At 41.2% G+C, this 22884-nt stretch overlaps 2 protein-coding genes across 3 annotated transcripts in view; one reads left to right on the top strand and one right to left on the bottom strand.

Moving 5' to 3' along the window:
- The window catches only part of LOC110063183 (phospholipid-transporting ATPase ABCA1-like), a 43362-nt gene extending 27047 nt beyond the window's left edge, over positions 1 to 16315 (top strand). The window contains exons 27-49 of the mRNA XM_089287543.1: positions 142 to 184; positions 569 to 700; positions 1263 to 1429; positions 1968 to 2175; positions 2754 to 2997; positions 3643 to 3748; positions 4191 to 4302; positions 4787 to 4847; positions 6568 to 6745; positions 6875 to 6990; positions 7555 to 7702; positions 8107 to 8227; positions 8789 to 8918; positions 9414 to 9534; positions 9978 to 10046; positions 10335 to 10441; positions 11079 to 11220; positions 11746 to 11880; positions 12201 to 12304; positions 12685 to 12777; positions 12951 to 13056; positions 13661 to 13798; positions 14228 to 16315. Of these exons, the coding sequence (XP_089143669.1) occupies positions 142 to 184; positions 569 to 700; positions 1263 to 1429; positions 1968 to 2175; positions 2754 to 2997; positions 3643 to 3748; positions 4191 to 4302; positions 4787 to 4847; positions 6568 to 6745; positions 6875 to 6990; positions 7555 to 7702; positions 8107 to 8227; positions 8789 to 8918; positions 9414 to 9534; positions 9978 to 10046; positions 10335 to 10441; positions 11079 to 11220; positions 11746 to 11880; positions 12201 to 12304; positions 12685 to 12777; positions 12951 to 13056; positions 13661 to 13798; positions 14228 to 14392 (2946 nt within the window). The 3' untranslated portion in view covers positions 14393 to 16315. The remainder of the gene's footprint in view (positions 1 to 141; positions 185 to 568; positions 701 to 1262; positions 1430 to 1967; positions 2176 to 2753; positions 2998 to 3642; positions 3749 to 4190; positions 4303 to 4786; positions 4848 to 6567; positions 6746 to 6874; positions 6991 to 7554; positions 7703 to 8106; positions 8228 to 8788; positions 8919 to 9413; positions 9535 to 9977; positions 10047 to 10334; positions 10442 to 11078; positions 11221 to 11745; positions 11881 to 12200; positions 12305 to 12684; positions 12778 to 12950; positions 13057 to 13660; positions 13799 to 14227) is intronic.
- Positions 16118 to 22385, bottom strand: LOC110063185 (centlein-like). Of its 2 annotated transcripts, none has more exons than XM_020770141.2 (2): positions 18909 to 22384; positions 16118 to 18721 (listed from the first exon to the last, which is right to left on the bottom strand). In XM_020770141.2, exons 1-2 carry the CDS (start codon positions 22115 to 22117, stop codon positions 18205 to 18207), a joined length of 3726 nt encoding a protein of 1241 aa, XP_020625800.1. In that variant the 5' UTR covers positions 22118 to 22384; the 3' UTR covers positions 16118 to 18204. The 2 variants fall into 2 exon arrangements, with proteins under 2 accessions (XP_020625800.1, XP_020625801.1); XM_020770142.2 differs by having other exon boundaries at positions 18556 to 18721; positions 18913 to 22385.
- Positions 22386 to 22884: the final 499 nt, after the last annotated feature.

Here is a 22884-nt window from a genome sequence, read left to right as displayed (position 1 = left end):
AACTTCAGAGAGACGTTTTGCGAGCTAGGCCATTGTGCACGCCCACGTAGCTGATTTTAGCCATTGGCTCTTATAGCTACCTCAATCGTGTGATAACAGCCAGTGTCTCACCTGTGTTGGCTGACTATTTTTGATTTGCAGGTTTTCTTGAAAGTTGCTGAAGTAGCGAACGCTGAGGAGGAAGGTACAGTTAAAAATTGGTTCAGTTTTTCAAGTTGAAAAACAGCCCGTACGTCCGTTGTTATGATAATTATTGTCATCGCTGTTTGTAGGCAAACATGTTGCATTAGTTGGCCACAACATTTCGCAGCAAAGTCTCGCAATGCTGGATCAAAATGCGGGGAGCTTGTAAGAGTTTCAACAGAAACACAAGCACAAGCTTGGAGGAGACTGTTTTTTTTTTTTTTTTAATAGCCTTTTGCGCTTACACTGAACTTACCTTTGCTAATGTATATGCGTGTATCGTTCGTTTATGTCCTCATTTGACATAAGCATAAGCTTTCTGTATGATTTTTAAGCTCATTCCTTTATATTTTTTGACATGTTTTGTTTTCCATAAAATGACCAGACATGCTTGCTGCCGAGATGCCTAAACGCCGACCCAGTTTCCGCACTCAGCTGAGTCGTAGTTCAAGAATAAGCGACAGCTTCACAGACAGAGATCAGCTGCTGGCAAACACAACTGAAGAAATTGATGACGGTAAGACGGGCCGCAGTCGCGCTTCATTTACCGACTCGCGTCCAGCCTTCCCTCTTGAGAAAGATGTAGGAAGCAAGGGATGATGGGACTACTGCCCATGATCCTCTTCGTCTCAGAGTTTTCTCATAAGCGAAGACTAAGAACGAGCGAGTTTCACTTATGCCATTATCATTTTTGCTAGTTTTATATATCTTTCTCTCTCACATTTTGCTGTTAAACACGTTGTCTTCTCGACTGGCAAAACAAGGCAGCCAAAGTCCATCATAATAGGCCATTTCCGGGTTGCTTTTACCTCTGTTTCAAAATGAGTCTTGGTTCACAACCTTTCATATTGAAATGAGTGTTTCTTGCACGTTCATCGTCTTACAAATCAAACTGATTTCCATATGAAACTGAGGTTGTGCTTCAGAACTTGTTTTGAAACAAAGGGAAAAAGCAACTTGGAAATGGCCTATTGAAAATGAAGTTAAAATACCATCAGATGGCACTTCTTACAGTGTGGTGGTTTTGAACTTTAGGTTTCGAAATTGATATAAACAAATTTTGTTTTCATTTCTTGAAGATCAAGAATTGGAAGACATACCTTCACCAGTTTTTGAAAGTACGGATGGAGGTTACGATGCAGATAAGCAGCTGGAAGGTATAAAACTTCTCAAAGGCCAGTTCTGGGCACTGATTGTGAAACGATTCCATCATCTCAGACGCAACAGGAAAGCTTTCATCTCACAGGTAAAACATTCTTGTTAATCTCCATGTGGCATTTCGTCGAGCAAATGGGCTGTAAGATTTAATATCGCTACTCCAAAAACTTGGGAGTTTGGATACAAGTTAACTAGCGCCCGGGCCTCTTGGAACGCATGGGGAGACGCATGCGCAGCAAGGCTCAAAATGGCGTCCACCTAAAATATTGTCACACCCGCCCTACCTAACAAATATCAGAGGTCACGCTGAGATTATGTAATTGGATACCCACGTGATAGCGCGCCGATTACCAGACAAACAGGCGTGTGCAGAACCAATCACGATCGAGAATTTTGTTATAGATACGATTACTCTTGAAATTTGCTGTTTGCTCAAATGGTAAAAAGTCAAAAATAAGCGGCTTTTTTGGCTGGAGTTTCTGAATGAAGGTACATTGCTTTTTGTAGTCCTTACAATTTGGTGCCTTTGTTCTAGAAGTGATGGAGAGCGAAGACGGAAAAAAACAACAAAAAAAAAGGAAAAACGATTTCAGAACTTTGTAATTGAATTTGGTTCCTTTTTTCAGATCCTGTTACCAGCTATCTTCGTGTGCCTAGCCATGATTGTGTCGCAGATCAGACCTTTTAGTGAAATGCCTGCACTAGAACTGAACACGGACATGTTTCTGAAAGTCGACCCACATGAGCATTACGTAGCATTCGCTGAGGATGGTGATCGGCGAACTTTCATGACGAAGGACATGACTGACAGTTTGGTGCGTTATCCCGGAGTTGGTAAGCAGATCATGTTGTTGTTCGGAGTTAGAATCGCTTTCCTTTTCTACTCTTGAATGCGTCAGAAAGTTACGAGTTGTGGTATGTTCGATTTAACTGCGATCTAGCGCTCTTTTCATAGAATACTCTTTAAGTAGCAATAGGTGATTCAGTCTGATCGAGCCACAAAAATATGAACTCTGAATACTGGAAAAGCATGGTACGATTAACTGTCCCTGGAAATTTCAGCCCGATGTATTAAATACTTTTTCTCTAACGCGGCTTTAAAAGCTGATAAAGATTTACCTAGAATTTTCTGGACTTATTAACCCTCTCGCTACCCAGTAATTTTGCAGTTTTTGAAAGCCAGTGACTCCTTCAATACTAGAAGCAAAAGACCTAAATATGTTAACAAACTAACTAACTAGCTAACGAACGAACCAACGAACAAGGTCATAAGATGTTTATGTCTATTGCTGCATAGCACGATGCTTTCTCCACGCAAGTCATAAGTGAGGTAAAGTAAAAAAAGATTCGTCAACATATCAATCTACACGTGTATTTTTGTTATTTATTTACGTTGTCTTTCTACGCGGTAGGAACGTCTTGTTTGGAAAACACCTGTCCAAGAAAACCAGTTAACTTCTCCAGCAATCCTACAGAGCCAGTTAGTACGTTGCAATGCGACTGTCAATCAACTGGAACCGCCAAGTGTCCCGCGGGCGCAGGTGGTCCCAAGCCCTCGCAGTGGCAATCGTTCACGGGTGACAAGCTACAGAACTTGACTGGGCGCAATATGACCGACTATCTTCTGAAGACGTATGGGAGGTTTATCAGGAAGAGGTAGGTAGAAGGAATATTCAGGGGTTTATGTTATGAGGCCTGAAACCTTCCTTACGTTGTATCCCGTTCAAAGAGGAGTTGCTGAATGTTATGGGCACCTGGATGGTTAACGGTGACTCCATGTTTCAAGCCGACGCTGTGGTTTGGTGATCAAGTTGGAGCGAGGGGAGTTGACTTTTTTAGCTTGGGTGGTTTGTTGCCCCATTTCAGATCATGTGATGACACTCTCGAGAATTCTTGCTTTCAAATTTTCAAATAGTCGCGCGTATATATATGAAGGAATAATTGCTAGATGGATAAAAGAACAATTCTCTATAGAATATCACGTGGTTTGTAATGGGAAAACAAACCGCCCGAGCTAAAAAGGTCTATTGGGACAGAAGAGAATTTAAAAATGAGGAGGGGGGTGGAGTTGGGAAAGATATGAGGAGGGGAGTCTAGTAGAGGGAGGTTTCCCTCCTCTGTTGTTTAGCGTCGCCACACTTTCTTGACCAAGTTTTTTCTTTACTTCAATCCCCTGGTTTCTTTGCGACCTGATGCTAAGACGAGCGCATTTAGAAATTGTCCACGCCATTGTCAGTGTCTTTTCATGTCATAAATTTCTTCTGTCCATCTAAAATGAGGACAATCTGCCCCTGTGGTTAGGTATGGCGGTGTAACCTTTGGAGACAACTTTAAGAATCTTCCAAGCTCGTTTAATCAGTCAAATATGACAAGCCTCAGTGGACTTATCAAGGAACACAATGCAAAGGTAATGTACTCTAGAACTGTAAACAGACAGATTTACGATTTGAAGGAAATCATGATGGTAAATGTGAAGCTTGCTCTTTTGTTGTCCCTCCTTGTCCAATAAAGTGACCGTCACACGGCCATACTGCCATTTATTCGTATGCATGAAACTGTTGGAGCTTGCCTTCGCCACAGGTAACCCAACAAGATAGCGTCGATTCCGTGTCACAGGAAACCCATCAAGAGAACAGTGCTTAACAAATGATTGGCAACCAGTGGCAAGCGAGTTGTACCATCGATGGCGGAAACTGCTATTTTGACTTCTGAATTACTTTTATAAAGTATTCTTTGTCAAATTGAAGGTTAAGTGTCTTAAATCTGTAAATGAAGACAACATGGCCATCGTTTCTGCATTTGAAAGTGTTCCATGAGCTAATTTCATTGAATTGCTTTCCTTGTTTCAGGCCTGGTACAACACCAAAGGGTATCACGCTGCTCCAACGTTCTTAAACATTCTGAACAATGTAATCCTGAGAAGCAAGGCTGCAGAGAAAGGGTTAAACGCGTCACAGTTTGGTAAGTCACTGACGGTTATATGTTAGTCTTGGCGTTACCTTTACTGTCACGGGTAACGATGTTAGTCACGACATAACAAGTCAAGTTTGCAATGTGGAAACTAACTTTAAACTGAATGAAATCTCAAAATGATGGAATACTAAGATAGAAAAACACCAAAGAAATTATATTAAACCAAAAAGAAACATGGATGGTTTAGTTTGGTGAAGATTGAGGTGGATTGCGAACGAGGAAGTGAAGACATCGAGCCGAGCAGCTAGGATCGAATTCCGCCTTTGTAGCTGGCTACGAGGCTACATCTGGTAACACGTGAGCAGTTGACCTCATCGCTTGATGAAGTCCTCTAGTAAACAGTCAAGAAATACGATCTTCATTACTGGTGACTATATCGTGGTACAAAAAAGAATGCTTACCCATTCTTGAGAACCTGAAACATGTGGGCTAAATTCGAAGCTAATTTTACTTTTTGTTGTCATTTTTGCAGGTATTAACACAATTAACCACCCAATGAACTATACCAAAGAACAGCTGAGTGATGAAACTTTGTAAGTTGGTGCTTCAATAATTCTTTCTACGAAAACTGCAGAAATTCTCGCGCGCTCATTGGTTAATTTTCATTATCGATAAGCGGACAGACACAGGAATTTATAATTTATGCGATGCGTCAACGAGCGAGAGCGGACAATTTGGCAATTTGTTATTAACAGTAAAAAACAAATTGATGTCATTTTTGAATGCGTCTGTCCTGTTATTAACAATGAATTTCGTCATAACATTGTCAAAGTTGTCTGCGGATCCACTCCACAGTGTTATGACGAAATTCATGATCAATAACAGGACAGACGCATGAAAAACTGACGTCAATTTAGCACGTGAACTTTAGTATTTTAGGTAAATGTGAAAGGATAAAAATTTAGGTAAAAATCAAACAGAAACAAAAATATTCATCACCACCAAACAGAAACAAAAACGTTTAGGATTTACAGCAATAGATTTTGTAGTCAATCTCTTGGTCCATGTCGTTATCGTTTGCTTTAAAGTGCCTATGAAGTAAAAAATAATTGCTGCTGATTTGAAAGGCTTTTCAAAGTAAAGAAGAATGGCGTTTTCCTTTTTGGAATATCTTTTTTCGTTTTAGAGATATTCACGTTTTTGTATTATAAGTGATGACGTCATAGGTGGTTCCACTAAAACAGTTCAACACTCAATCAAGAATATCTCTAGAAATATTAAAGCAGTGTTCTTTAAACTTGGCACCAGAAATGTAAATCACAAAAGAAACGAAATGACACCCGTCGTGCCGTAACCATGACAACAGTTATCCTGCTGATCCTGTTTTAATTAAAACTAACATTACCAGATTTTATCTTAAACAAGGATCATCCACTCCCAACAATCTAATGGGGAGAGTTAAGACAATATGACAATCACATGTGTTCCGAGCAAGACCCTCTGTCCCTTTTCGAAGGGTTGCAAATTGGCATATTTGGTTTTTCACAGAAAGAGACTGGAGCCTAAAGTGTTGCCATGGCAACAACACAGAAGGTGTCATTCTGTTTCTTTTGTGATGCACATTTGTGGTGCCAAGTTTGAAGAACACTGCTCCAATATTTCTAGAGATATTCTTGATTCAGTGTTTTACTGTTCCAGTAGAACCACCTATGACGTCATCACTTTCCTCATTTGCATAATACAAAAACGTAAATATTTCTAGAACGAAAACAGATATTCCAAAAAGGGAAACGCCATTCTTCTTTACTTTGAAAAGCCTTTCAAATAAGCAGCAATTATTTTTTACTTCATAGGCACTTTAAGTTCTAAAATGAAATTTTCATTCAGTATCCATTTTCCCCGCTTTTCTTCAAATCCACTCCAGAAACTCATTGATAATTCATGAAATTTAAACCAAAGAAATCATAACATGACCGTGAAGATGTTTGGATAGCTGATCAGAATTCAGATTTTTATGGTTTTACTTCCTGTTTCCTCCTTCATTTTGGTTTCGATTTAGAGGACATATGAAACACTCAAGATAGTGTTTGACCACATTTCCAAACACCTCGGAGCTCGTCAAAAATACTCCGCTGCGTGTCGTATTACTTTCTTCTCGGTGTTTGGATATTACTCAAAATTCTTAATAGTTAGAGACTTCCACTGCAATCTTAAGACGACACTCCTAGAACCTAGAGTGATAACGGGAGAAAAACATCAAAACGTACGGAAAAAAAAATAGCATTGACTTGATTTGTTCATTTTGCTTTTCAGCTTCAATCGTGTGATAGACGTGTTAGTGGCCATCTGTGTGGTGTTTGCTCTATCGTTTGTTCCTGCCAGTTTTGTTGTCTATCTGGTCAATGAACGAAACTGCAAAGCCAAGCATCTGCACCTGGTCAGCGGTGTCCGCCCTTACGTCTACTGGTTGTCTACTTATGTTTGGGACTTGGTAAGTGCGGGCTGAGACACGAGTTGCAATTACGTTCCTCGTTACTGTCCCAGATTAAAAGCTTGTTTTTTTTTTTTTTCTCAAGACCCTCAGAGTATGGCTCGCTAAACTGTGTTGCTATTTCTACAGGTCAACTACATTATTCCAGCACTGTGTTGTATATTCATTTTCTTGGCCTTTGGTGAAGATGCTTACACTTCATCTATGAATTTTCCACCGACATTCCTTCTCCTTCTCCTTTATGGGTAAGTTTACGGAAGAAGCCCTTCTAGAATTTCTTCCAGAGAACAACCTTGTAAAGTGGAATTATCAGTACCACATAAAAGTACTACTCAATAGCTTTTATTTCAATGGTCATGCGCTAGGGTTTCATCCACAGACTTTCATTTAAAAGTTATAACCATCCTTGAAAAGCGTAAATTTCATTTGAATGGTCACACACTAAGGTTTCATTCACAGACTTAAAAGTGAGAATCCCCTTGTACAGCATAATAAACAGTACTACATGAAAGTACTGCCCAATACCTTTCATTTGAATGGTCACGCAATATGGTTTCATCCACAGACCTTAATGTTAGAACCACCTCCACATGACTACATGAAAGTTTAGCTTAGTAGGGTTTCATCAACAGACCTAAAAGTTTGAACCACCTCGTGCAGCATAATAAACAGTACTACATGAAAGTTTAGCGCAGTAGCTTTCATTTGAATGGTCACACTCTAGGGTTTCACGTACAAACATGAAGTTAGAACCGTATTGGTTCAAGGCAATGAGAAGGTTATAGCTGCTTGTGTTTTGGTTTTTACAGATGGGCTATCACTCCACTCATGTACCCAGCGTCGTTTCTGTTTAGTGAGTCAAGCACAGCTTATATCGTGCTAATATGCGTCAACTTGTTCATCGGAATCAACACAACACTGGCTACCTTCATCTTGGAGTTTTTCACGGATGACACGGTAGGAAACTGGGTTCCATTAGAGACCTTTTAAAGATCTTTAGGTGACCAAGAGTGCAAGATTGAATTAAATGTTTGCAATAAAATTCTCTCACGACTATGTACAACATAAAGCGATTTTCGATTGAGTGTGGAAGTAATTCAGAATTGCTGTTGTTCTGCTTTATTACACTCTGTTTGATTTAAAGGAAAAAAATCTTCAAACTACTAACTCGCTCTATCAAGATGTGAATCCAAAACCGTCGCGACTTGGTCGCACGTGTTTTCCCGCCTTTTATTTAGCGCTTGTCACCTGTATGTGCTTTTAGTTCTCATTGGTTCATTTGCTCTTTACCTTGGTTTTGATTGGCCGCTCTATAAATTGTAGTTATACCCTTGACCTTTGCTCTCGTGTTGTTATTGCAGGAACTTATTGCAATCAATGACATGCTGAAGCGAATTTTCCTGATTTTTCCAAACTACTGTCTGGGACGTGGACTGATCGATCTTGCCAAGAATCAATTTATGGATATCTTTGACAGATTCGGTGCGTGTCTATCTTCTTTTTTGTTGCTTTTTCAACTCGGGAACCGAAATGATTTAATTTGCTTTCCCCACAGGATTCTTTTCTTTGTGTGTGTGTGATGTTTGGAATAACGACCCATATTCTAATACGCAACGTTACTTTAAGTTCTATTTCCATTATGTACCCTGCCTCTAAAATCAGCACCGAGATGGTGAAATCTTGATTAGTTTGAATTGGGAACAATTAGTTTTCAAGAGTTTAATTATTTTTGCTCACTAAAATAAAGGAGACAGAACTAGAGTCTGGTCTATTACTTAGTAAAAGTACAGAGATAGGTAAGAAGCGGCTGAAAGAAAGGAAAAAAAACCGCTCTTCTCCGAGAAAGCAGTCCTTACTTTTGCAGTAACCACATTCAATAACTACCTTTACTTTCCAAAATGTAATATTTGCAGCCCGGTAAGACCCTTCCCAAATTCGTAAATGTAGGTTTTCCTTCTCGCGTGCTACAAAGTAGCGATGTTAAATGATAGGCACACTTTTCGATTTATTTATTGGCATGTGTGTTTGTTTGTTCACTTTCAGGGCAAGACTTGGTTCGAGATCCGTTCAGCTGGGACATCACTGGTCGTAACATCCTTATGATGATCATCCAAGGATTTCTGTTCTTTTTCATTACTATTCTGATTGAATACCGTTTCTTCTTGCCACAAAGGTGGGTATATTGCCATGTTGTTTTACAAAAATCAACTTTTTTACTCTCTCTCTTGGAATCATAGACTTCTGCGTGGTTCATTATTGCTTGGTTATGTTTAATAAACGTATATTTTCAAAAACGCTTCCCGGAGCAGGGACGGCGCAGTGGTGAGAGCGCTCACCTCCCACCAGTGTAGCCTGGGTACGATTCCGGCCCGATGCCATATGTGGGTTGAGTTTGTTGTTGGTTCTCGCCCTACTCGGAGGGTTTTTCTCCGGGTTCTCTGGTTTTCCTCCCTCCGCCAAAACCAACCCTCCAAATACCAATTCGACCAGGATAGGGGACCTGCATGAAAACCAGCCAAGGCTGATGTGGCTTTCTCTCTAAATATTGTAGCCTGTTAGGCGTAAAGGATTGCTAACCTAGTGTGGACGGAGAAAAATTGTATCCGTTTACAGACTTAAATACATACGCGTAGACATAACCTTATTCCGTGCATCTTTTCTCCACCAGACGGGTAAAAGTTGCGCTGAAGCCAATTGACGAAGAAGATGAAGATGTCGATAAAGAACGACAACGTATTGAAAGAGGAGGGGGAATCAATGACATATTACGCCTGGATAATTTGACCAAGGTTAGAACTTAGTTTTATTTTGACGTCACTTCAAAAGCAAATTATTTTTTGTGAAAATTTTGGCTATCTTTGTAGTGACTTAAACGCTGGTGCTCGCCTTGTTTTTCTTTCCTTACTTTGTCGTAATAAACGGAAGGAAATATTGAGCTAAACAATGTTAGAATAAAAGGAAGTGATATTTCATCCACTTATTCAGTCATTAGTACACGCATTAAATGGCTGTCCTAAACCACGCGGAAACTTTAACTGTAAAGAAAACTGCTGAAGAGGTGGTTGTTCTCGTCTAAGAATTTGTGTTATTTTGACTCTCGAATGAGTAACTTGTATTTTGTCATGTCTCACATATTACATAGCTAATTCTTGCAGAGTGTGAAAAGTGACGTTTGAACCGAGTTATGTTGTGCCAGTTACTGAGAAATATATATCATTTCGTTACTTTGTAGGTGTACAAATCTAGAAACAGGCAAAACGTGGCGGTGAATCGTCTTTGCATTGGAGTTCCTAAAGGCGAGGTTAGATATTTTCTTCTGTGTCAAGCTTCAGTGGGGTAAAGTGTAGTTTGTTAAACCCAATCTGGTTCCCAGATTCTCCCTGTGAGATCCTAGGATCGAGGCTGATTCGAACCCAGGCCATTGTCCGTACGTTATGCTCTTGGTTGAGGCAACGAACAAAGGAAGGTTGAAACAAGCTGGCAAAATGTCGGAAGTGATTCTGATGGAATAGTATCCCATGCATGGGTGGGTGAGGGGATAACATACAGGGCTTTTGAAGTTTCAGTAACGCGTGTACCTGTATTTCAGTGTTTTGGTCTGCTAGGAGTAAATGGAGCTGGAAAAACAAGCACATTCAAAATGTTGACGGGAGATATTTCGGTGACTTCAGGAGAAGCGTTTGTCGATGGTTACAGGTAAATCCAACAATGTTTCTAACTGCTCTCTGTGACCAGTTACAACGACACGTCACAAAAATGGTTTTTCGAGTAGTTTCATCTTTGTATTGTCCACATTCGCAGATTAAAAGTAGAATTACACGTAGTGCTAGTTAATATGTTTAAACTACAAGCAAAACATGGGGTGAACAGCTTGTGCAGGAAAACATGCAGCCGCTAGAAAAGGCGAGAAAAAATTCCATCGTTCGAAAGGACAGGAAAATATGTCGCTTGTGCAAAGGGTGGGAAAACATGCAACCGGTGGAAAGCGCGGGAAATCATGTAACCGGCGGAAAGAGCGGGAAAACATGAGACCAGTGGAAAGCGCGGGAAAACATGTAACTGGTAGAAAACGCGGAAAAACATGAGACCGGTGAATAAGGAAGGAAAACATGTATCCTGTGGAAAGCGCGGGAAAACATGTAACCGGCTGTGGAAAGCGCGGGAAAACGTGCAACTGGTGGAAAGAGCGGGAAAACATGTAACCGGTGGAAAGCGCGGGAAAACAAGGGCGGGAAAATTTGCAACCGATTGGATCGGTGGAGGGAAAACGCGATATAACGTGTTGTATAATGTATTTTCTGATCATGTATTTCTAATTTATTTTCATCTTCAGTATTTTGACTAACATCCATAACGCGCATCAGTCCATGGGTTACTGTCCCCAGTTTGACGGGCTTGACAGCCTACTGACCGCCTCAGAACACCTTCGGCTGTACGCACGGCTCAGAGGAGTACCTGAAAAACACATCAAACAGGTTTGACAAGTTTTCAGTTAAACTCAGACAGGAATAAAACTGAACACAAACCCGAACTCCTCTAAGAGATTGTAGTTCCTTAAAAAGAAACGTTTCAAATTCAAAAGTCTTCACCTAAGAGTGTAAGTCAAGTTCTTACTTGACTACTCTTCATAATATAAAACAAGATTCTTTGTCAGCTCTCTTCCCTAACTATTTGCGCCAGTGTGGATCGTGGAATTAACTTTAATGGACTATACTTATAGTTAAAGGTTATGGGTTTTGTATAACCTGATAATGACTGGTGAGCACTTTAACTCTAGTCTTAAGGATTCTTTCGCTCATATAAAGGTTAAAAAAACACCCTAGCTATTTGAAGCTTTTCACCCAGCAACTCCAGTATTATTTATCATATTATTTCACGTTACAATATAAATGTGCCCTCGAGTACACTGGTGATGTACTCACAGTTTCTCAAAACGTGCATTAGGAGAAGTATAAGAGAACGGGTTATGAGAAGCTTGACGTAATAATCCTTGTTTTCAGGTTGTAGACAGTCTGATTGCTCGCATGAATCTGACCGAGTACGCGAACAGATGCGCTGGTGGGTTCAGTGGAGGAAATAAGAGAAAGCTGTCCACAGCTATTGCGCTAGTTGGTAATCCACCTATTATTTTCCTGGTAAGTCTATGTGTTTTATTAAGATTGCCTTTACGAGTTCATAGCTCGCTATCAAGTAGAAGAGTCAATCAAGAGCTGGAGACTGGGTCGAAGTGATCCATTCTAGTGCCCAAGCGCCGTCGGCTGGGAGACTCGAGCAACTCTGGGAACGAATAGAAAATGGGCTTATCTAGCTGTTATGTGGAGTTAAGCTACTTGAAATCCTTCTCGATCTCTGCCACTGATACTTAAAAAGGTCGTACGGGAAAATTTTCTGCGAGAAACTTAACGCGTTTTGTTAGTTGATTACGTTTCTCTAATAGTCCTTGTCTCAATTTCAGGACGAGCCTACCACTGGTATGGATCCAAAAGCTCGGCGTTTCTTGTGGAATATCATTACTGGTATTGTGAAAGAGGGGCGCACAGTGATTTTAACATCTCATAGGTAAGCTTGCGAAGACATGACAAATATGGACAATCTTCGGAGACTCACGAAGATTTCCCGATTGTTGTCATCCAGTCATTCTCGGATGCTCGAGCACTCTCGTGCTCTCGGAAAGTTGTTACGTCGCCAAAGAGTCATGGCATATCGTCCTGTTGCTTAGCAACTCTTCTGGCAACAACGCGCGCTCAGTGAATTCTTCCTTATTCTTCCTACGTCGTTTATTTTTCAAACATTCTTACTTGAATTTGCCTTAGCGCGGTAAAGAGAAAACAATATTTCATCAATGCAGTGCTGCTGGACAAGAAAGAATTACTAGCAATCAATTTAGATTTAGTTTAAGTTACACAATTGATCGCGTTTTTATTACAATTTTGTTTTAGCATGGAAGAGTGCGAATCTCTGTGTAGCCGTGTTGCCATCATGGTAAATGGACAGTTTAAATGTCTTGGCAGTCCACAACATCTCAAGTGCAAGTAAGTTTGATCAAAACGCATCGTACCACATTATCCTTAATGTGAGGGTCACACAAATTTTTCGTGTTGGAGTTGTCATGGTAACTGTAGTACCCTCTGGATGTACAAAATACCGAGTAAAACTACTGTGCCGCGTGCCATCTTAAAAGCATTCGTATGTCTGCATTTTCCAGATTTGGAGATGGGTACACAGTGACGCTGCGAATTGGAGGAGAAAATCCTGATTTAGAGGGAGTATCAGAGTTAATAAGAGGCCTGTTCCCTACAGCAGTTCTGAAGGTACTTTTATCGTATCATCACTCGCAGTGTTATACTTGATTTCATTTCACTCCTCAATGTGTCTGACTACTTTAATTGTCTTGTTACCTATCTATCATCTGACCATTACACGCCAACAACTTGAACCAATTTTCTGTCTGACTGCATACCTGCATACCTCACTTCCTGCCTACCTGCCTCCCTCCCTCCTTATCTACCTGCCTGCCTTTGTCTGTCTGTCTGTCTGTCTGTCTACCTTACTGCTTGCTGAACTGCTTGCCTTCCTAGCTGACTTTCTCTGCTTGTCTGTCTGTCTATCTTTCTCTGTCTGTGTCTCTGTCCAACCGGTGTACCTTCTTACTTTAATACCTAGCTGTCCGTCTTTGTCTGTCTGCCTAGCTGTCTATCTGTCAGTCTGTCTCTATCCTACCTACCTAGTTTTCTATCTACTGTTATTCTTACCTAGCTGTCTGTCTGTCTGTCTGTCTGTCTGTCTGTCTGCCTAGCAATCTGGCTATCTGTGTAGCGCCTGCCTACCTGCCTCTTTCTCCAGTCTATTCTTATCGTAACTGTCCCTGGCCATTTCTCATCAGCTCACCACTTTCCTTTTCTCGGTTCATTTTAGGATCAACATCACAACCAGCTGCAATATCAGTTCCCATCTCAAGGCCTTTTGCTCTCGAACGTATTTGGTCATCTGGAGGCCAACCGCAAGATCTTCGAAATTGAAGATTACTCAGTCTCACAGACAACACTCGATCAGGTTTGTTGAAAGTTCTTTCCTGTTTGTCAGGTTTAGTGGGCAAATTGAGAACAAAACTTAGCTCTTATTAACCGAGCAGGAGGACTGTATGGGTCAATATCGATCAATATCGGTCAATAAACGATTTTAGCCGATCAAATTCGTGAATTTGGTAGCTCCCAGTCCTTGTGAGACACAGCCATGTAAAAAAGAACTTATAACGGCTTACCGGGCTGCGACCTAAGATGACGTAATATACCTCTCTCCTGAAGGGGAGTGGTGTGCGAAATCTTGTTGCTTTATTAGCGGGTAATGCATAATTCCGTTATCTACCCCTTCCGAAAATATTCCCACCTTCCAATTCTCGCGCCATATTTATCGTTGTTAAGTATGAAATTTTACGTGTGGTAAAAAGGTTTAAAACAAACCGTGCACTTTATCTCATTACAGGTGTTTATAAACTTTGCGAAAAATCAAACGGACGGCATGGGTGAAGACGCGCCTTCTGCTGCCCCTGAGCTGGAGGAACAGCCGCCTTACAATGACGAGGAGGCGGGTCCAAGGGTGACCTTCGTAAGAATGTCCGATTTCACTCCAGGCTCTGAGGACGTCTGAGTTTCCAAATTAAAATAACCAATCAAATTTAGGATTTATCGGAGAAAACTTGTGCTCTCGTCAAATCGGGTATAACGGGGATTGGATTAACAGGGGATACTTACTTTACCCCCTGTTTTTGTTGCTCGTTATTTCTTTTCTACCCACACTTAAGTCTGTAAATAAGTATACGTTTAAATGTCTCCGGTATTTTCCCCGGTATTCGTAGCACTGAGAAACCTCTTATAAGCAGAAACCCTTGAGACCTAAAAAAGTGTTCGTTTAGGGAAGGGATCTCTTTGTTATATAGAAGGCTCAAAAATGGCTGACACGATGACTGAGAATTCGCTTATAAGAGGTGGCCATGAGCGGGTAGTGTCTGCAAGTGGAGGTTTAACCATATTAAGTAAACCTCAGTTAAATTTTTAGGAATAAGTATGAAAAGCGAGCCGTTACTGGGGACAATTTAGATTGCAGTTTTCTGTTACATTTCTTATCTTTACTATTTAACTTACATCAAAAACACCAAAAAACACAGTTTTCTTTAATCCTTAAGTTGAATTTTTTAGCACTTAATATTGTGCAGTCCTGTTCACGTATCGTCTTTGCGCAAACGTTACTTGAATCGCCCACAACGCTTTGGCAGGTCACGCAACGCTGTGGATCGTCACGCAATGTTTCCACCGACGAACCAAATATCGTCAGTATGGGACGTGTTTGAAATTAGTTTAAAACTTGTGTAGCTGGTTAAGATATTTGACGAATGGAACCTTGATTTAACCAGAGGAATCAAAGTATGCGACGGCCTATAAGAAATATTTAGAAAATTTGGCATAGTCATTGCGGTGAGACTCGTACGTAAATCTTTGAACGCTTGAAATATTTCTGGAATGTTGTGTTGTTGGGAGCGAACTGGAATTGCAGCCCGCGGGAGCAAATACTCTAGAGATTTGTTTTGGTCATGAAACAACTTCCTTTAAAATGTGTTTTCTATGAAGTTATCCTCCTCGTTTTTCGAAGCTTGGAATGGTTGACGGGCCGGACTCCGGATCGAGCGGTCTGCTTTCGAGCCCCGGCCAATGTTATTGTGTTGTGTTCTTACCCTCAGAGTGCCTCTCCACCCAGGAGTATGAATGGGTACCAGCGAATTGTTAGGGCAACCTGACAGAAAGCTTGCGGGGAGGGGCGGGGGGGGGATGACCTACATGCAATGGACTATCATCTCATCCGGGGGGTCATGGAGGTAGTGGCACTCTACTCCCCCGGAGAAAGGTCGACACGGTAACATCTTTGAACCAGCTTGTTGCTTTGATCCTTATAATAAGAAAGGACTCTGCGTTTTGTTTCAGTGAATAACAACTTGATTTCCTTTAAAGTTAAAGGATTTCTTTTTGAAGAAAACATTTATTTTGTTTTGTTAGCTAGCCATTTTGACGAAGGCTTCACAACAGCAACCTTCTAAAAATATTTCCGTTCAGGTTTAAATAGGTTTCACTGTAAAATGTACAGTTTTGGAAGTAGTACATAAAATGTGCATCTTATAAAATGTGCACTAGCATGGGGCGAGGTTGCAAAACAGCCATTAATTTATCATAGTTTTATTTTTAATGAATTTGAAATATTACCCAGTACGCACCGCTGTAGGAAATCACCGTGCGAAGCCTGGTAACTAGAGTCTGGTACTGTAGTTAAATTTCGTCCGATTTTCTGCTGCGGCAAGGTCTGGCTAGTTGTGTGGTAAACACATTACTTTGTAAATCTTTTATTTTTAGATCATGTTTATATTTGTTATACTTTCTTTATCGTTAATGCCATTACCTTTTTGGAAAACAGGCAACGGCGTAGTTAATTCTGAAAATAAACTAATATGTTGCTTAGCACTTGTTCTCTTGAAAGGAGAAACTGTACGGTTTTTGGAGTTTTCCAATAAACTGTTAAATGTTACTACACGTGTTAACGTCTATTCGTTTTAGATTTATCTATCCTAAGATTATCCTTTTAGACAAAGTATTGTATTGGTAACGCCACGTGGCTTGGAAGAAAGGTATACCATGACATAGAAAATACAGCCAATCAGAATACAGGAAAGCCATTGTATATTGTTACACCCCAGTCCTCCATCGTGCGCCGCGCGTATGTCGCATTGATTGTGTTGGCCACTGTAGTGTTTGTAGGGTACATTTCGGTGCATCATACATAATATACTTAAGCGCGTAATGTAAGTTGGGAAGTTGATTATTAAAGCAGCATGGCGGACTTCTAGATTTAACTCGTGTGTCGTATCCATTCATTGCAATAATCCAGTTCCATCGGTTGTGGAACGTGACAGCCACTGCATTTTCTATGGCATGGTATAAAATAGTTATACAACGCTCTTTCGTGGTAAAGACTCGTATGTAGACCGCGAAAATACAAGTGACTCGAGAGGTATACCATGGTATACCACTCGAGAGGGTTGCATAACTAGTATGTATCTTGGGAAACTCTTAAAGCGTGTAGTATAGCTGTATATTTTTTCCTATTCTTGCTGCATTTTAGCGAACCCGTTTTTCACGTTATTTCAAGTGGCGTGTAAAACTTAACAGCGACATTACACACTCAAATCTCGTTTGCCAAGTATGTTATTGAACTTTTTTCTTTCCCGAAATCCAGGTTTTGAAACTGCGCTTCAGGCTCTCGTTCGGTTAGGATAAATAAATGTATTAAGTCAACCTGTTAAACTGGTTTCCCAGAGCACATATCGCGGAATGTTTGAACTCGTACACGTGCCTTGTTTGTACTCAACTGAACTGGATAATACCGGATAGAAAGATATAGATGAACGGTACAAGCTACTCAAAAACATTTCCAAGTCGAACCTGTAGCCTATAACCTGCCAGTCGAACGCAGCTGGAGGCCCTAGCAGCTATATAATATAAAGAGGATAAAATATGACAAGCTCCATTCATGCTAATAGCTTTTGCCACTAATTAATTAACGCCTTTGTCATATTTGGTAAGCTGTTCATGATTTGGAACCTGGTTGAAAAATTTGGAGGCAGCATGGCTAGGAAAGATGTCATCTACAACAAAACTCTTCGTTCAATCGTCTGGTAACTGGATACGGTGAAAAGGAATGCCTTTGTCTTAGTAACATCGGTAGTCTGAATTTCAGCAGTATTCTAGAGTCACAATTGAAATTCAGGGTTATGTTGCGATTGAGTAATTTAATTCTCACTAATAGCAAAAAGCATAAGATACGATTTCATGAAATAAATAGCAGTGAGAGCTACATTATTTTAAAGGGCACAGCACTTACAAAGCTCAACCATAACAAAAGTACGTGCGTCATCGTTTTGCCCGAGCAAGTAGCCGTCAATGCTGCAAAATTGCGAAGAACGAGTCATGGTTCATCATAAGAGTTCCTTTCCGTTCTTTTCCAATCCCTGTCGTTCTCGCGGTTTTTCTCCAAGCATTAACCTGCGAACGCAGACGTATTTCCGGCTGTCGCTTGTCTCCGCCGAAAATAACGTCTGCGAACCCGAGCCAGGAAACGATTTCTGTGACGTAATGACTTTTGTTTCTCTTTGGCCAATCAGATTCCATGATAGAATGAAACTCGAGTACTCCTCGCAGCGAATACCTCGCGCAGTAGTTCTGGGGCTACTTGAGCTAAACTGTATTGGCTTAAAATTCCTACGTCACAGAAATCGTTTCCTGGCTCGGGTTCGCAGACGTTATTTTCGGCGAGGACAAGCGACAGCCGGAAATACGTCTGCGTTCGCAAGCTACCAAGCATTGACTCTTGTACTTTTGCGCTTCAAAGAGAGCCAGTGACGCAAGCTATTATTTCATCTACGATCCTGCAAATTTCGCTTCAACGGCAACTCTTTCGTCCACCAAGTCCAGTAATACTTCTAAGAGCGGTACGGCAAACGTCCCTTGACGTTTCAATGCAGATTCCACCTCGGCTAGCCACGCCTGCTCCTGCTCTGTCCTCAATCTCGCCTCTTCCAACTTTTGACTAGCACCTTCGTCCATGATATTTTCAAGATCCGCCGACGATATGTTCAGAATTGAGCACGCCTTGCTCTGAGCTTCTTTCATGGCTGTCTTTGACGCCTCCTGCCACTGTTTCTCCTTAAATTCTTCCAGTTTCCGGCGCATCGTGCGAGTACTCATAAGCAGTTCTTCCACAAGTGTTCTAACGAACGCTTGAAACTCTTCTATCCGTTCCTGGGCTTTATCAAACTTACGCTGAAGTGAGGCTATCGTGGCTTCGCTCTGATTGGCTAAACCTTGAAGCTGCATCGTCGCCGCTGCTTCCATCTCGCTAATGACTAATTTAGCTTGGTTGCGTAGAGTCTGGGACCTTGAAACAGAAAACCACACAAATTACACGTTATCCTCGCAAAAATAATTTTAGCACAGCAACTACTTAATACTTAAAATCCCCCCTCTTTTCTCACCTAAAAACAACATTAGCAGATCAATGTTCAAAACGATGTTATGGCGTCGCATATCGATGTTATTGCGTCGCATTTTTTTTAAAAGCATACCTACTTAGCTGCTGTGTTTTCTTCTTCAGTTCTTTCTGACAGCTCAGCAGCTGTTGATGGTAGTTTTGTTTCTCGCGGCTCTCGCCATCCAACCTGTGTTCCAGTGTCTCGATTCTTACTCTGTTAGTTTTCTCCCTCTCCTTGCAATGCGAGAGCCTTTCTTCCAAATTCTTGGCCGTTTCTGAATCTTTCTTAGTTTTCTCTTCAACGTCTCTTATTTTAGATTTCATTTCATCCACCAGTGTTTTCTTCTGCGTTACCGCGTGCTCAAGCCTTGAACAATTCCCTTGCGCTTCCTTAAGCTTTGTTCGTAAGTCTTCGTTTTCACTCCCTACAGTTCTAACAATATTAGCCAAGCGAATACACTCCAATGTAGCCAGTCGCAATTCCTCTTCTAAGCGCTTCCACTCTGCTATCGACAAAGCAGTCGGTCTGGATTCCAACTCATTCTTTTCTTTCAATTCCGCCGCCAAAAGATCTTTCTCTTGCAAGCACAACTTCAGACTATCAGTCAACTGCTGCACGGAGTTCCGGCTGACTTGTAACTTACTCAGTAACGAGTTGTATTCCGTTTGCAAGCTTTCAAAGTCGTTTTTTTGCACATTCAATGCCTTCACTGCTTTATCTTTGGATTGACGCAGTGCAGAAACCTCTTGTGTTAGACTAAGAATCCGTTGCTTCATGCTTGCCCACTCGTTTCGTCTCGGAGTCTTTCTTAACACCTTTTTGGGCTGTGGAGTTCGCTGCGGACGAGCGCTTCCCTCGTTAGACACCATGCTTTTCTTTGCACTGCCTTTGACATCGATTGATTCTTCTTCATCCATGGATGAAGCATCTTCCGCATCTAAATTCACATTAACGCCAGAGTCAGCAAAACGAGGGATCCTGTCCGTCTGTGTGCCTTGTGTGATGCCACGTGTTTGTTCTGGCACCTCTGCTTCCTTGGTGGGACTGGATAAAATTCTGTCAGCAATGCGCCTCACTTGTTCGTCATAACTACTCAAAGATTCAACGTGCTGCTTAGCAAGTTGCTCTGTCTCAGCCTGAGTGGTTTTGCTTGTAGTTTCAGCATGACTCGCTTTTTCTTTAGCATCTGGGATTTCAACCTCTGTAGTCTTCCTGTTCATCTCTTTGGTTACCATTTCATCATAACGCTTTTTAAGATTCTCAAACTCACCAGCAAGGCCACTGAATTCCTCAGTGAGCGCTTTATTTTGTCCTTGTAACGCCTTAATCTCGTGTCTAAGAAGTTGGTTTTCGTCTTCAAGCTCGCTGCTAATAGTTTGTCCGCGCAGAGCTTTCTCCTGCCAGCTCTGTACCTGGTCTTCACGTTTTTCCACTTCAACTCGAAGCGCATCAAAAGCTTGCTCACCGGACACAATCTTACTCTGAAGAGCGGAATTCTCTTCCCTTTCTTCTCCAAGTTGAACTCGCAGTTCTTGGATGTTTGCAATATTATGGGCATGTTGAACTCGAAGGACGTCAATCTCTTCTAACACATCATGCCTCTCTTTCGCCAGCTCTTCGTAGCCACGTTTATAATGAGCCAGTTCCTTCCACACTTGGTCACTGTCTAAGTGCCTCAATTCTCGTTCTTCCGGTCTGTCCGGGAGTGGCGTGACACTTCCGGTTCCGTCGGCGTTTGAAGCTTCGTAAGTCTTGATCTGTTCTAATACAAGTTGATAATTCTCCCTGAGCATCCTGTAACGCTGCTGTCGCTGCGAATGAGCGCGTCTAGTCTCTACAAGTTCCGCTTCCTTAAGCTCCAGCAGTTTCTTAAGTTCATCAACCGTTTTTCGGCTTTCGCCCAATCTGCTTTCGAGCTCGCGAAGTGCTAAAATTTTTTCTAGCCTTCTTTCCATCGATTCTTGATTTCTCGTGACTTCAGATCCAGATTCTTCGACTATTTCATTAGAGAGGTCAACAAGTTCTCCTTCTTGCCGTTCCTCTAAGCTTCCTGGCTCTTTCTCTCGTTGAAATCTGGGACGAAGTGTTTCACTCGTCTTTGCTTCTAATCTAACTTTTTTCTGAGTAGATCTACGATCAGCCTTGACTTCTTCTTCTTCGCGCCTCGAAACTTCTCCTGATCGAATACCATCTCTAACAGCATCTTTTAATTCTTCAATGATCAGTTCCTTGACATTAAGATCTTCTTTTTGCTTAAGTGCGTTCTCTTTGAGTCTATCAACGTCCTGCAACAATTTTGCTTCGCTTTCTTGGTAAACTGCGCATCGCCCCTGAAGATCAGCAACAGTTTTCTGCAGCGAAGCAAGTCCTTTGCGATATTCTTGCTCACTGTCCATCAGTGCCACTCTGTTGCTATTTTGATTATCCTCGAGCTGTTGGATAATTCTTGCCTGCTCTGAGACTTGAGCTGTAACCTGATTACAACTTTCTCTTGCTTGTCCAAGTTCACTTTTCACAGCCGCCAGATCGCCTTCTAGTTGTGCAATCATTTCAGATTTTTCGTGCAGTGTTTCTAATTGCTCCTTCACAATGTTTTCTTTGTCGGTCAATTTTAATTCAGCTTCATCGCAATTCTTCGCAACTTCGGTACTTTTTAAGGTTAGGAGACTTAATTCATTCTCTAAGGATTTTATCTTCTCCTCAAGGGTAGCATTAACTTCGATCGCTGAAGCCATCTTCAACTTTTCCTCGCTAAAATCGCTGACCTGTTTCTCCAAAACTGCTATTCTGATCTTAAGTTGGTTCTTCTCCTCTTCGATACGATCCAAGTTCTCTTTGACAGTTTGGTCATCAGTCTCCTTCTGTAACTGATGAGCTTTCAACAAACTGGACAAATAACTGTTTTCTTCACTCATTTCTTTCTCTCTTGAAGTGAATTCCCTTTCTCTTTCGTCTAATTTCTGTTTGAGCTCTTCATTCTCGATCAGCAAATCGTGGTACCTTGTCTTGCTGTAGTGAGATTCATCTTCTGCCGATAGTACTTTCTCAGTCAGTTCTTTGATCTTTTCGTCTTTCATCTGCAATATTTCCAAAACTTTTTTGTCCTTTTGTTCACTTTTTTCCTTCTCACGTGCGATGACCATGCTCACAACAGAGGTAACTTCTGGTTGTGCCGACTGCAATCTTCGCCATAGATTCCACACAAAATCCTTATCAGCTTTACACTGAGCAAGTTCTTCTAAGATGGCACGATTTTCGGCCATCAGATCTTCCACAGCTTTCTTCTGATGAGCTCCATCCATGTTGAACTTTGCGAACACGCAAGAGCACGCTACAAAATTTTATCGAAACATCACACACTCAGCCGTCGAATTCATCATGTTCCTTGAGTTTTCTTTCAATCAGACTTGAAAATCGAGTTGTCATCTTCGATCTGAAATCATTATTTGTGACAATGTTGGTAAAAACAGCTGTAAAACTCTTCAAAAGCAGAATAAGTGTACGGGATTCTTCTAACCGCCATTGCCGCCATATTTGTTTTGAGGTCTACTCTCTCTCGGAAACAAAAGAACGCGACGAACTGGGTACTAATTGGTTGGTGGGGAAACAGTCAAATAGTAATGCAAGGAATGGACCAAAACAAAAATTGTGAATGGAAAGAAAAACGAAATTTTCAAAGACATGGAGAGGCAAGGATTATTCTTTAGCCAGAAAAGAAAAGAAAAATCAGTCTCCTCTAGACAAATTTAGGGTAAGAGATACCAGCTTTTCAACCTGTCCAGCCTGGTAACCGGCCTTTCAAGTTCGCATACTATGATATATGCTCTGTCTGGCCTTTCTGGTCAGGACAACTGTATTTTCGAGAATTTACAAATGCAAAGATGTGGATAAATTCGTATATACAGATAATTCTAACTTCAGAAGTCTTTTAAAATTAACATTTGCCAATTTTTATCCTTGGCAGGTTTAGAAAGTTGAAACTGAGAGATCGAAAGGAGATATGGGAGCCGTGAAACGTAAAAAGGCTGGAGGGCTAACTCAAAAATCCAGTGGATCCAGTCTCATTGAA

This window comes from Orbicella faveolata, unplaced genomic scaffold, assembly GCF_042242905.1.
Source record: "Orbicella faveolata isolate gen_17 unplaced genomic scaffold, um_ofav_v1 contig_14, whole genome shotgun sequence".
Taxonomy (NCBI): domain Eukaryota; kingdom Metazoa; phylum Cnidaria; class Anthozoa; order Scleractinia; family Merulinidae; genus Orbicella; species Orbicella faveolata.
This window is presented reverse-complemented; position numbering and strand designations above follow the sequence as displayed.

What these genes read in the sequence shown, in the direction of transcription:
- LOC110063185 (XM_020770141.2), bottom strand. Translation starts at nt 22,117, where the DNA reads ATGGATGGAGCTCATCAGAAGAAAGCTGTGGAAGATCTGATGGCCGAA. An exon ending in AAAACACAGCAGCTAAGTAG is followed by an intron (nt 18,722 to 18,908) that starts GTATGCTTTTAA and finishes TTCTGTTTCAAG; the next exon opens with GTCCCAGACTCTACGCAACC.